Below are 12,454 nucleotides of genomic sequence, written 5' to 3' on the forward strand. Positions count from 1 at the left end.
CCAAAAGTCTTGTGATCACTGGCGGAAATAAAAAAAAAATCATCAAATAAAGTCATTTTGGGTTGCGTCAACATGAACTATTAACGATTAGTCACTCTGCAAAGACGATCGAAACGTTTCTAAGCTTCAAAATGACGAGGGTCAATTCCCAGGACGATTTTTTACAAACAGCCCAGATCGAGCTCGGAATAATACTCGTAGTATGAGACGTAGGCAAAAGTCTCGTTGACTCAACGAGGCAGTTACTGAAAAATGGCAAGGTGGTATTAATCAGCTAAGAAACGGCGACATCCATCTCGCATGGCAACTGTATTGCACCCTCGACGAGATCGTGTGCCAACACTGTCTCAAGGCTTCTGATCACGCGTCTGCATCGATATTCATACTGGGTAGAGAATTTTAAGCACTGTTAGTTACCAAAGTCGGCAGTTACATTCCACTACTGATCACTACTCCCACCAAAATGTCAAAGACACATTGATCTGAGGGACCTTTTTTTACTTCAAAAGTACCCATCACTGTCCACTTTGGCAGCCTCGTCTTCAGCGCATCCACATTTTGGAACATGCCCTCTTCCTACAGTGAATTTACTAGCTGCTGCGCCAGACGTCCTGTTGTAGTTCCGCACTATTTTGTAGTGTCACAGTCACAAAATGTGATTTTAAAGTGTGATGTATGTTTTATAGTCTGTCCGGCTCAGAACTTTTAATAATGTGATGTAAATGATGATTAACGCCTTAGCTCTTCAAACGAGTTGTTTGTGTAAAATTAAGAATAATTTCCACTACGGTTAAACGTTGCCACATAACTGCTTTCGCAGTCTAAGTATTTTCTAACGTTACTGGGATTTTATTTTGAGCTGGGCTACGAGCGAAGGTGCCGCTCACCGGGCTGCCTCTTAGACTGCATCACGAGTCACCTTACTTGCGAAAGGTACAGTTGAAATGAATGCTGTGAAGTTGCGAATTGATGAGAAGAGACGTCAGGGTCGTTCACGAGTGCACTTCCATATGCGGAGCAGCAGCTGTACAGGTGTTACAGACGGCGACATGCAGGATTCAATTCTGGCCACAGCAGAGAAATACTGTACACATCTCCCAGATTTATTGGCTGGGATTTGCGGACTGTTTACTGGGCAGGAATGTATCACAAAATATTTCTGTAAGCGCAGTAAAATTCCCGACAATAGACGCTCCAACTAAGATGTTACGCAATGAAAAGCAGAAGAAACGTTTTAAACTTTATATCAATGCCACATTAATTAAATTTAGGCCATTTATAAGCAGAATTATTAATGAACCGAGAAGAAGTTTTTGAGGAATCATTTGACAACGTAGTATGATTCAAGATCATCATCTATCTCATTCTATAGTCGTTTCTACGACGTCAGGGTCGCCACTTCTAGCTGGACAATGTTCATATACACTCTTTTCCCATTCCCGAATATGTTTCTTGCGATGTTCGTGATCTCTTCTGTCCATTGCGAATAACAGACCTGAACCCATTAAGGGGGGTAGGACGTCAAACGAGCCGACTTGGAGCAGGAGAGGCACCACAGGACATTTTATTTTCTACTGTCTATACTTTTACAAATAAATTCATAAAAAATTGTCAGAATGAACAGGAAGGGTCCAGAATTCACACTCATAGCAGTGGAAGTGCAAAAACATAACAAAATAATTTTTTTTTAGATATGAAATTTCATAATTTTTTCACTTACTGTTGGCTTCATTTTTTTGCTATAGGTACATTTTTCTTCACAAGTAAGAGAGATTCTTTGATGAATTTTGCACAGCATACAAACCATACTTACAGGTGTATGAAACTCTAGAATTTTCCAAATCTATTAAAAACTGTGGTAAAAATTGAGATAATTAACTACAAAATTGGATTTTTTTCTAAACATAAAGTTTAAAACCTAACAGCTAATTCATTTTTTCATAAATTAAATAGATTCTAGAGTTTCAGACACCTGTAAGTATGGTTTGTATGCTGTGCAAAATTCATCGAACAGTATCTTTTACTTATGAAGAAAAGTGTACCTATAGTAACAAATGCAGCCAATAGTAAGTGAAAAAATGATGAAATTTCACATGTAAAAAAAATTATTTTGTTATGTTTTTGAACTCCGCTGCTACGAGTGTGAATCCTGAATCCTTCCTGGTCATGCTGACGAAGTTTTATGAATTTACTTGTAAAAGCATAGACAGTGGAAATTAAAATGTCCTGTGGTGCCTCCCCTGCTCCAAGTCGGCCCGTTTGACGTCCTACCCCCCTTAAGAAAATATTGACTTTGTTTTTATCACACACAACTTTTGTGTGGCAATGGTTTCCTCTCCACCATACATAGACATTGGACTTGTTTGCTACTACACACGAAAAAAATGTTGACTCATCGGAAAATATTCATCTACTTTCCGTATCCACGTAATTATACCAAAAGCACTGCAGAGCTTAAAGTATGAATGACACAGACGGATCAGCAGGAACACTACCTACTACATACTCTGACACATTCCAGATTTAACACTAGATTTTGGGGCACAGTCTGGTGATCGGTTCTACAGCACAAGCCGTTATCTCATTGCGTGTCAAATACTGGGTAGGAAAGTCTTTTGTAGCATTCGAACCGGTTACCTAATAAAAGCTTTTGACAATGTTGACTGGAATACTCTCTTTCAAATTCTAAAGGTGGCAGGGGTAAAATACAGGGAGCGAAAGGCTATTTACAATTTGTACAGAAACCAGATGGCAGTTATAAGAGTCGAGGGACATGAAAGGGAAGCAGTGGTTGGGAAGGGAGTAAGACAGGGTTGTAGCCTCTCCCCGATGTTGTTCAATCTGTATATTGAGCAAGCAGTAAAGGAAACAAAAGAAAAATTAGGAGTAGGTATTAAAATTCATGGAGAAGAAATAAAAACTTTGAGGTTCGCCGATGACATTGTAATTCTGTCAGAAACAGCAAAGGACTTGGAAGAGCAGTTGAATGGAATGACAGTGTCTTGAAAGAAGGATATAAGATGAACATCAACAAAAGCAAAACAAGGATAATGGAATGTAGTCTAATTAAGTCGGGTGATGCTGAGGGAATTAGATTAGGAAATGAGGCACTTAAAGTAGGAAAGGAGTTTTGCTATTTGGGGAGCAAAATAACTGATGATGGTCGAAGTAGAGAGGATATAAAATGTAGGCTCGCAATGGCAAGGAAAGCGTTTCTGAAGAAGAGAAATTTGTTAACATCCAGTATTGATTTAAGTGTCAGGAAGTCATTTCTGAAAGTATTCGTATGGAGTGTAGCCATGTATGGAAGTGAAACATGGACGATAAATAGTTTGGACAAGAAGAGAATAGAAGCTTTCGAAATGTGGTGCTACAGAAGAATGCTGAAGATTAGATGGGTAGATCACAGAACTAATGAGGAAGTATTGAATAGGATTGGGGAGAAGAGAAGTTTGTGGCACAACTTGACCGGAAGAAGGGATCGGTTCGTAGGACATGTTCTGAGGCATCAAGGGATCACCAATTTAGTATTGGAGGGCAGCATGGAGGGTAAAAATCGTAGAGGGAGACCAAGAGATGAATACACTAAGCAGATTCAGAAGGATGTAGGTTGCAGTAGGTACTGGGAGATGAAGAAGCTTGCACAGGATAGAGCAGCATGGAGAGCTGCATCAAACCAGTCTCAGGACTGAAGACCACAACAACAACAACCTAATAAAAGAGCAGCACGTCAGTAAAGGGAACGGCTATAAGGCTACTTAGTGTTATCTTGTCAACGGAGAGGAAATGTAGTTTATCTGAAACAAAACCCCACTTGTGTGTGCAGGTTGGTGGAAAGTACGCTACACTCTCCTGCTGATGGGAATGCTGGGCGTGGCGAACCTGTATGCGCTGCGTGTCAACCTGTCGGTGGCCATCGTGACCATGGTCAACCTGACAGCGCTGGAGATCCGAGAGGCGAGGGAGGGTCATCACCTGAACGGCTACGCCAACACCAGCACCGAAGACGTCTGCCCTGGAGAAATCTACGAACCGGGCACTTCGGACGTGAGTAGCTCTCTAAATGGAACCTGCTTCCACTAGTTGTCAGTTTTTTTAAGGTGGAGCACTGAACTGATGTGACAGATATGCAGTAGTGACCCAAATAAGGAAACTCGCTATACAAATCACTGCAGTTGTTAAGATCAGTAACAAGACATCCTGTACGACATCAGTATACTGAATGAAAGGAACGTTGCTAACGTTTCTCGGCTCTCTCCAGTCTGCTTGCTTCGTCACAGGTCCGTAGCTCACTGTCAAGAAGGCTACAGGAAAATGACGAGAAACATTTAATTTTTATCGACTTGGTAGCATGTCATTTCAACAAGTGCTCCAAGAATAAATGTTTTAAACTGTTTTCAGTGGAAAATTTCATTACCTTGTGCGTTGAAAATTGGATTATTTAGCGTTGAGAATGAGTACTGTGTATTGTATTTGTTGTCATGAACACATGCGCACAGTGGTATCACGCTTACGTTTCCTTCTCTAACGAGATAAAGTGCATATTGGATGCAACCAAAAATTTTCAAGCCTCAATATGCAACGTTTATATTACTGGTGAAGGGCACAAATATTTCCATAGCACATACTAAAATGAGCATAACTGTAGAAACGATTACTAATGGTTCACATAAAACAGTTTAACTCTTGATCAGATTAATCTGTTCCAGACAAGAATAGAATTCAGGTATCAGTATAGATCAATGGACACAGACTAAAGAGCTTAGTGTGTAAAATTTCTACGAAACCATGTAGATAAAAAATACTAAAGTGGCGCCATCACGTGGATAGGTTAACAAAAACTTCGGTAAGTTTCGGCCTTCTTTTCTAAGAAAGGAAGACACACTGCTATTTAGCGCAGTGATGATTTGGTGACTGTACCCTAACTTTTATGCTTTGTCTCTAATACCTGCACGGTGCTATTATAGCATTCGTCCGGAATATACAGGATGTAATAAAAACTTTCATCCGATTTGACTAGGCTATATATATTCTACATGGATGGAGATCTACATGTTAAAATTTACTTCACGTTTCTAAGTTTTTATTTTCAAAGCAAGTATCTCGCATCTTTCAGAAGTATTCACATATAATCTTTGGGTACTTTTTACAATTAGTTTACGGGTCAAAGTCTTCATTTACGTTTCACAAAAGATCGGGGTGCCCTCCACTGGAAGCACGGAAAACATCTACACACAAAAAAATGGCTCTGGGGACTATGGGACTTAACATATGAGATCATCAGTCCCCTAGACTTATAACTACTTAAACCTAACTAACCTAAGGACAGGACACACATCCATGCCCGAGGCAGGATTCGAACCTACGACCGTAGCAGCAGCGCGGTTCCGGACTGAAGCGCCTAGAACCGCTCGGTCACAGCGGCCGGCCACATCTACACAACAAGCTAACTCTTCCCATTCTGTTGCAGGCTTGTCTGGCGATACTGCATAAGCTGATACTGCTATATGGTGTTACAGTTCACGCAAAGTTGGAGTCTTCTAAAAACCTCCACCAAAAAAATCATATTCCGTGACACCCGTATGCACTTTACCGCCGATCCATCCCTGAGGCAGCACATTTTTAAGAACTGTTGTCAAATACTGGTGTCAGTGCGGTGATGCTCCATCCCGTTGAAATGAAGTTCTCAGAATACTCTCTCAATTGTACAAGAAGTGAGTCTGCAATATATCCAGGTACTAGTAAAGTCTTGTGTTGTCATGGAGGAGACGGAGGCCTGAATGTAATAAAAGTTTATTAATTAATTTTTTTCAGTTTTAAATGTCCAGTCTGCATTTTTTGGAACAGTTAAAGTGCGGTAACTAGTTTCGGTTCCTTTCTTCAACCATCTTCAAATCACCGAAACCGAAAAAAAAGCAGTGAAAATGCAGTGAAAACTATCATCAGTCCCTGCAGTCATGTAGTTATGTGCATTTGTATTGAGGGCCAACAAGACTGACATTATGTAGTTACAAACATCAAGAGCGAGCCAGGTTGAAAAACCATAATTCCACTACGTGACGGTAATGAAGATGGTGAATGACTATCTACATTAGTAAAAACGATTTTTGTAATTGTATAGAGAGTATTATAGTGAGAAAAGTATCTGCATCGTCAGCATTTGCAGAGCCTGGCTTCCACAGAAATGACCCAGCTTAGCGTATAAAATAGTTATGTTTATAAAATTTGAACAAGGTGAAAACTAAAAGTGAAATACCAACAGCCCAACCAGCCTGGCACGATACGTCAAAACGAACTGAATTATCTGATGATCCAGGACCCTACATGACCTATCTGTCTCATTATGAAGTTTGTAACTACATAATGCCGTTGTCTATTGGCCCACAATACGAATGCATATAACTGCATAATTTCAGATAATTACGATAGTTTGTATCTCGTATTGGCCGCTTATTTACAGTTTCGGCGATCTGAAAATAGCTGTAGAAAACAATATAAACTACTTATTGTGATTTAATTGTATTATGAAAGAAAATTACAGGCTAGGCATTAACTTTTTTAAAATTAAAAAAAGTTATTTCATAAATTTACAGATACAATACATGAATTCTGTAACCGTATTTTCTGTAAAGAATACTTTACATGAAACATTTTTTTGGGAAGCGGTTAAATAACGCATTAAGCTTTGGAGTGTCTTCCTCACCCTCTGCTGCGCTATGTGAAGATTGTGTTCGCCATATTCTTTAGTTGCTGCTGTTTACTTTCAGCTTAAATCGAATGTAGCCTCATCATTGAACAGTAAACAATAAATTGTTATTATACTTCTCCACGACCATAATGAACTTCCAAAATCTTACACGATATTATTTACCTCGTGTAGCTTGTAGCAAGTAATTCTCTATTTGAAAATTATAAATTACGTCAACGATCACTGAAATAAAAAAAGATTATTCACATTACAGATTTAGGAAATTATTTCCCATCTTCGGATGTGCTTATCCCACAAAAAAGTTTTGTACAGGCTAAAGAAATATAGTTAAGCACCTCGAACATCATGAAGTAATTTAACATTTCAATGAATGCGCATCAAATCGTCACATGAAAAAAGTGTCTTTTGTTATGTGACGGTATGATGTACATTCATTAAAATGTTAAGGAACTTTAAGATGTCAAAGTGCTTAACTATGTTTAATGTGTACGACACCTTTGTGGATTAAGCACTTATAAAGATAGCAAATAACTGCCGAAACTTATAACGCGAATATTCTTTTATGTATATCTAAGTGACTGTTGATGTAATATCCCGTAATACAAACATTACGAATGTCGGGTACTTCAATTTTTAGAATCCTGTTCGGTTTGGGCCGCAAATTTCGCCGCAAAATTCGCCCCATACAGAGACTTTATCATGGCTGGCACGACGAGCAGACTTATGTGGACTATGTGCAGAACACTGCTTGATGTAACCTACGTTTTGGACGATCATACGGTGGCGACCTTTGGATTTCGCTTTATATACACAACAGCGCTAATGCCACGTCCATTTCTCTGAGCTGTAGGGAGCATAGCACTGTGCTCTCGACAAATATCACGCCCCACAGTTGTAACTTAATTGGACCTGCTGAACCGGAAAACTCAAAATGTCACTTGTTGCTGTGCTATCGGTACCTTGAACCTCATTGGGGAATGAACGAGCGAGCAAGTGAGTCAGTCGTGCCACAGAGACTCCTGCTGGTAACGACATGGCTCGGAAATTTTCGAAGGAGGCCAAGGTAAACGTTCGTTTTCAATGCTTAACTTGAATTTCATCTCAAGTTTCTGCCTTCGTTCACGTGAAGGATATACTTTCGCGGAACAATTGAAATTTTTTGTAACACCATTTACAAAAACGTTCAGATGTGTGTGAAATCTCATGGGACTTCACTGCTAAGGTCATCAGTCCGTAAGCTTACTCACTACTTAACCTAAATTATCCTAAGGACACACACACACCCATGCCCGAGGGAGGACTCGAACCTCCGCCGGGATCAGCCGCACAGTCCATGACTGCAGCGCCTGAGACCGCTCGGTTAATCCCGCGCGGCAACACCATTTACATTCATCCTATTGCCATTGTAGGAAATTTTGCGTAAATTGGATAATGAGGTAATGTTTATGTGTGAAAGTCATATGACGTTTGGTAATGTGGCACTATGATGCGCCACCCGCAGACGGGGGAGTTCCTGTGGAACGAGGAGCGCCAGGGCTACATGCTGGCCGGCTTCTTCTACGGCTACGCCCTGGGCCAGCTGCCCGGCGGCATCCTGGCAGAGAGGTTCGGCGGCAAGCTGGTGTTCGGTCTGGGCACCTTCCTCACCGGAGTTCTCACCATCGTCAGCCCGTTCGCCGTCTGGCTGCACGAGGACCTGTTTTTTGTTGTACGCCTGCTGGAAGGCCTTGCCGAGGTAAGACCTGCCGGAGATAAAGTATGCACAATCGTTTTATAGTTTTGATGGGTTGTTGTTTCTTTGTATTTAAAATTATGTATAGATGTTTGTGGCCCAGAGTATTACATTTAGAATTGTGAGGCATTGATTGGAGCACAATCTTTAAAAATAGTGTATATAATGTGGTTCTTGACGAATGATAAGTAGGACATAAGGTCATTCACTGTATGGACAGCTTCGAATTAAAAAGTATACGTACAGGCTGATTCAGCTGCCCCCAATGATAGGTTTTAAGCTACCCACAATGCTTTCGAAAGCACAAGTGACATCATCATATTTTCTCGGACGCTGTGCACAAACTGTTAGTTGTACAGAGAAAGTAAACAGGACCTTTTTGTAGGAAATTTGATGTAGTTAAATTTTGTAGGGATGGGTATTCACTGGAAGTCACGGTTAACTAGTTATTCAAAAAAAAAAATACATTTGAAAGTTTCTTTGTATGTTTTACTTGGGTAATTTGACAATTAAAGCCTCTAGAAAAAATTTATCCCATTTCAGACTTTAGCTACAACCTAAAAAAAATTTCTTCAAAAAGGTCCTGTTCATTTTTGTGTCGGACTAATAGTTTGCATGCAGTGAGTGAGAAACCATGAAAATCTCACATGCGATGTTTGAAGGCACACTTGCGCGTGTGTGTGTGTCTGTGTGTGCACGCGCGTACGTACGTGCGTGTGTGTGTGTGAGTGTGTGTGTGTGTGTGTGTGTGTGTGTGTGTGTGTGTGTGTGTACGGGATGTAACAGATATAAGTGCAGATATTGTGCGGATTGGTGCCTTAACATGTACACATGTCATTATGATGGTTGTATTTTCTCTGCATTGAACAGTCTTCCCACAAACAGGTCACAAACTGTACGACCTGATGTTTTTTGCTTGGTCGTTACTGCATCACTAAGTGCATTACATCTGTCAGTATGGGCTAACCGTTTTACATTCTGGCGTCCACACTTCAACACCTGACCTGCTGCCCAGGGGAAAATAAGCATTAATAGCTTGCACTTGCCACATGTACTTCGACATACTAACCAATGACCTGTAATAGCTACAATTATTCTTCTGTAGATGATGTAAATGCTGACGTAATGTTGTCCAATCACCAGTGGTAATATCTCCATCTATGCCCATGACACCCCAGACGTCAATATGGTTAAAGAGAAACACTGCACCATTTGTTGGTTTAGAGTAGGTTTCTGGTAATATTGACAGGAATACGCTATTTGTAAAATTCATGGAGACAAAGGTTACATCTTGAGCAGGAACCAATCAGAAATTGTAGGAGTCAAAGAATGTGAAAGGGAACCTGTGATTAAGAAGGGAGTAGGAGAAGGTTGTAGCGTATTCCTGACGTTATTCAGTCTGTACACCGAGCAAACACTAAAGGGAAAAATGGAGAAATTTCCAAAGGACATTAACATTCCGGGAAAAGAGATGGTAAAGGACGTAGTAGATCAGTTAACCGAATGAATAGAGTATTGATAACATGTTGTGGGATGAATGTCAACAAAAGAGAGAAAAAGCAGTAACAGAATTAAATCAGGCGACGCAGAAAGAATTAGGTTAACGAAATGAGACGCAGAAGTAGACAGGATATAAAATGCATACTTGCTAAAACACAAAAAGTATGTTTGATAAAGAGAGATCTTTTTATACTATCTAATATAAATTTAACAGTTAGGAAGACTTCTCCGAACGTTTTAAGTGTAGGTTGTACGGAAGTGAAAAGTGAACGATAAACAGTTAGCACAAGAAGTGAAGAGAAACTTTTCAGACATGGTGCTGCTTGAAATCAGATGTGTAGATCAGGTAACTAATGGAGGGTTACTGACTGAAACTGGAAAGATGAGAATTGTACAACTTGGCATAAACATACATCGAGAAGCAGCGAAGAATCATCAACCTGATAATGGTGCAATGCGTGGTGGACGGAGGAGGGTGAAAACTTGCGATTAACGACGTAGATGAAAAACATTTTAAATTACAATATGTGACCAAAGTAGTGACTTTTTCTGATGCTTGCATTTTCTTTCACCTCTGACATTATTTTCTTAATGTGAAAAATTACTTGTTGTAACCGGATTCGGAATCAGGGAAGGACGTAACACCAATGTAACTGTGTTCAACATGTATTCCGGTGTTTAGATCAACCATTTGGTTGAGAACACAGTTCATTTAGATGACAAATATTTTCTGTTTCAGGGTGTGACTTTTCCAGCTATCCAATATATGATCTCCAAGTGGTCGCCGCCGGAAGAGAGAAGTCGTTTCTCCATAATATTTTCAGGTATGCTTTCTCACACCTTTCCCCAATTTTAGAAACAGACGTATCTACTAGCGACCCCTGTCCCATCATCCAAGACTGATGTTACAGAAACACATATCATTAATTGAAACCATTACAGGCTACACTCTCAACTTCTTTTGCTTCAGTGCACCACGTTATGGAGCAGTAGAAGTGCTCAGCTAGTTTTTTTAAATATTACTGACGATCGATCGAGATTTGAAATTAGTAAGGAACCCTGATTTGAATTACGGTCAACGAAAACGCTGTCTTTGATCGAAAAGAACATTACATAACTATCAGTTGTGCTCGACTCAATATAATCTAAATATTTCGATAAACAAAATAAATGTGATAGATTTCTTAGGAAGAAACCTTCCTAAGACCCAAATTAATGGTCAATAACCAACTAATTGAACAAGTCTCTAACTTCAGCTATCTTGAATCTAACACATCCTCTGAAGAGGGAAAATATTTATATATATGAGTTCCAAATCATATGTGGCAGCATAGGAACATTAAAAAGTAAAACCCATAGGGACGACCAGCTCAGATTCTATAATGCTATCGGTATCCCTACGCTGCGTTATGCAAGTGAGCTGTGGATAATGAGAGAGAGAGAGAGAGAGAGAGAGAGAGAGAGAGAGAGAGAGAGAGAGAGAAGAGAGGTAAAAGCCGCGTACAAGCAGTGAAAATGAACTTTCTAAGGTTTATGAAAGGGTTTTCTAAATGATATTGATTTAGAAATGAAGCGATTGTAGAATGTCTGAAAATACGAAAACTAAACGATAAAATAGGCGTACATGAAAAAATGGAAAGACCATCAGAACTTGCGAGTGAAAGGAGACTATCAAAAGTAACGAGCAGATACAAGCCAGTTGCAGTTAGGCGAGGAGACTAGTAAAAAGATGGGAATAACTCCTACAATCCTATGAAGCCAAAACAGGTCACTAAGACCTAATCTTTTTTGGGGAGAAGAAGCAGAAGGAACAGATAAGCTCCCGATTTGTGTCTGTATTTGCCAGTAGAATGTGTCACGTCCATAACAAGGAGTAGTGTAAGCGACGGGGTTCTCGGAAAGTGGAGGAGTGCTTGTGTGTATGGGGGATGGGGGAAGTGATGTGGATGTTTCTGTAGGAGTGTGATAGCGTCTGAAAAGATCTGTTGCAGAAAAGACGTGGCACGAAAGATGTCATTTGGTGCTGGAAGGCTTCCGTACGGAGTATCTATGGATTCCTGGTGCACTTTCCAGTTTTTGTGGGAGTAATATTAGATAACCTTAGGATAGAGACTGGGATGGGAAGAATGTGGAAGAGACAGGGTGCAGGGGATGGAATGGAGAACAGGTAGGTGATTACTTCTATTTCGGTAGAGGACGTTGCATTGAGGCATCAAGTGTTGGAAGAAGATAATATGACTTCTAGGACGGTGCATATTTGTAGAAAGTTGTGCTGGGGAATTGGGACATTGTCACCTTGGAGGGAGTCTGTAAACTGACATCATTGGTGTTCGTAGGAGATCTGCTGCGGATGTTAAGATCAGTGGAACAACATATATAGAAAATGTATGAACGTTGTGGGTGAGCAGGTCATAGGGGATGAATGATCAGGTGAGATGTAGCAGGTGTGCAAGGTAACAGTTAAGATTATGAAGGAGAAAATGAGGATTAGGTGTTCGGTGCGAGCATTGTAT

The 12,454-nt window shown here is 40.1% G+C and overlaps 1 protein-coding gene across 1 annotated transcript in view; it reads left to right on the forward strand.

Moving 5' to 3' along the window:
• Nucleotides 1-12,454, forward strand: part of LOC124788895 (putative inorganic phosphate cotransporter) — a 77,708-nt gene that overhangs the window by 22,376 nt on the left and 42,878 nt on the right. The window contains exons 3-5 of the mRNA XM_047256178.1: nucleotides 3,827-4,047; nucleotides 8,211-8,444; nucleotides 10,681-10,765. Of these exons, the coding sequence (XP_047112134.1) occupies nucleotides 3,827-4,047; nucleotides 8,211-8,444; nucleotides 10,681-10,765 (540 nt within the window). The remainder of the gene's footprint in view (nucleotides 1-3,826; nucleotides 4,048-8,210; nucleotides 8,445-10,680; nucleotides 10,766-12,454) is intronic.

Source organism: Schistocerca piceifrons, chromosome 3 (assembly GCF_021461385.2).
Source record: "Schistocerca piceifrons isolate TAMUIC-IGC-003096 chromosome 3, iqSchPice1.1, whole genome shotgun sequence".
Lineage (NCBI taxonomy): Eukaryota > Metazoa > Arthropoda > Insecta > Orthoptera > Acrididae > Schistocerca > Schistocerca piceifrons.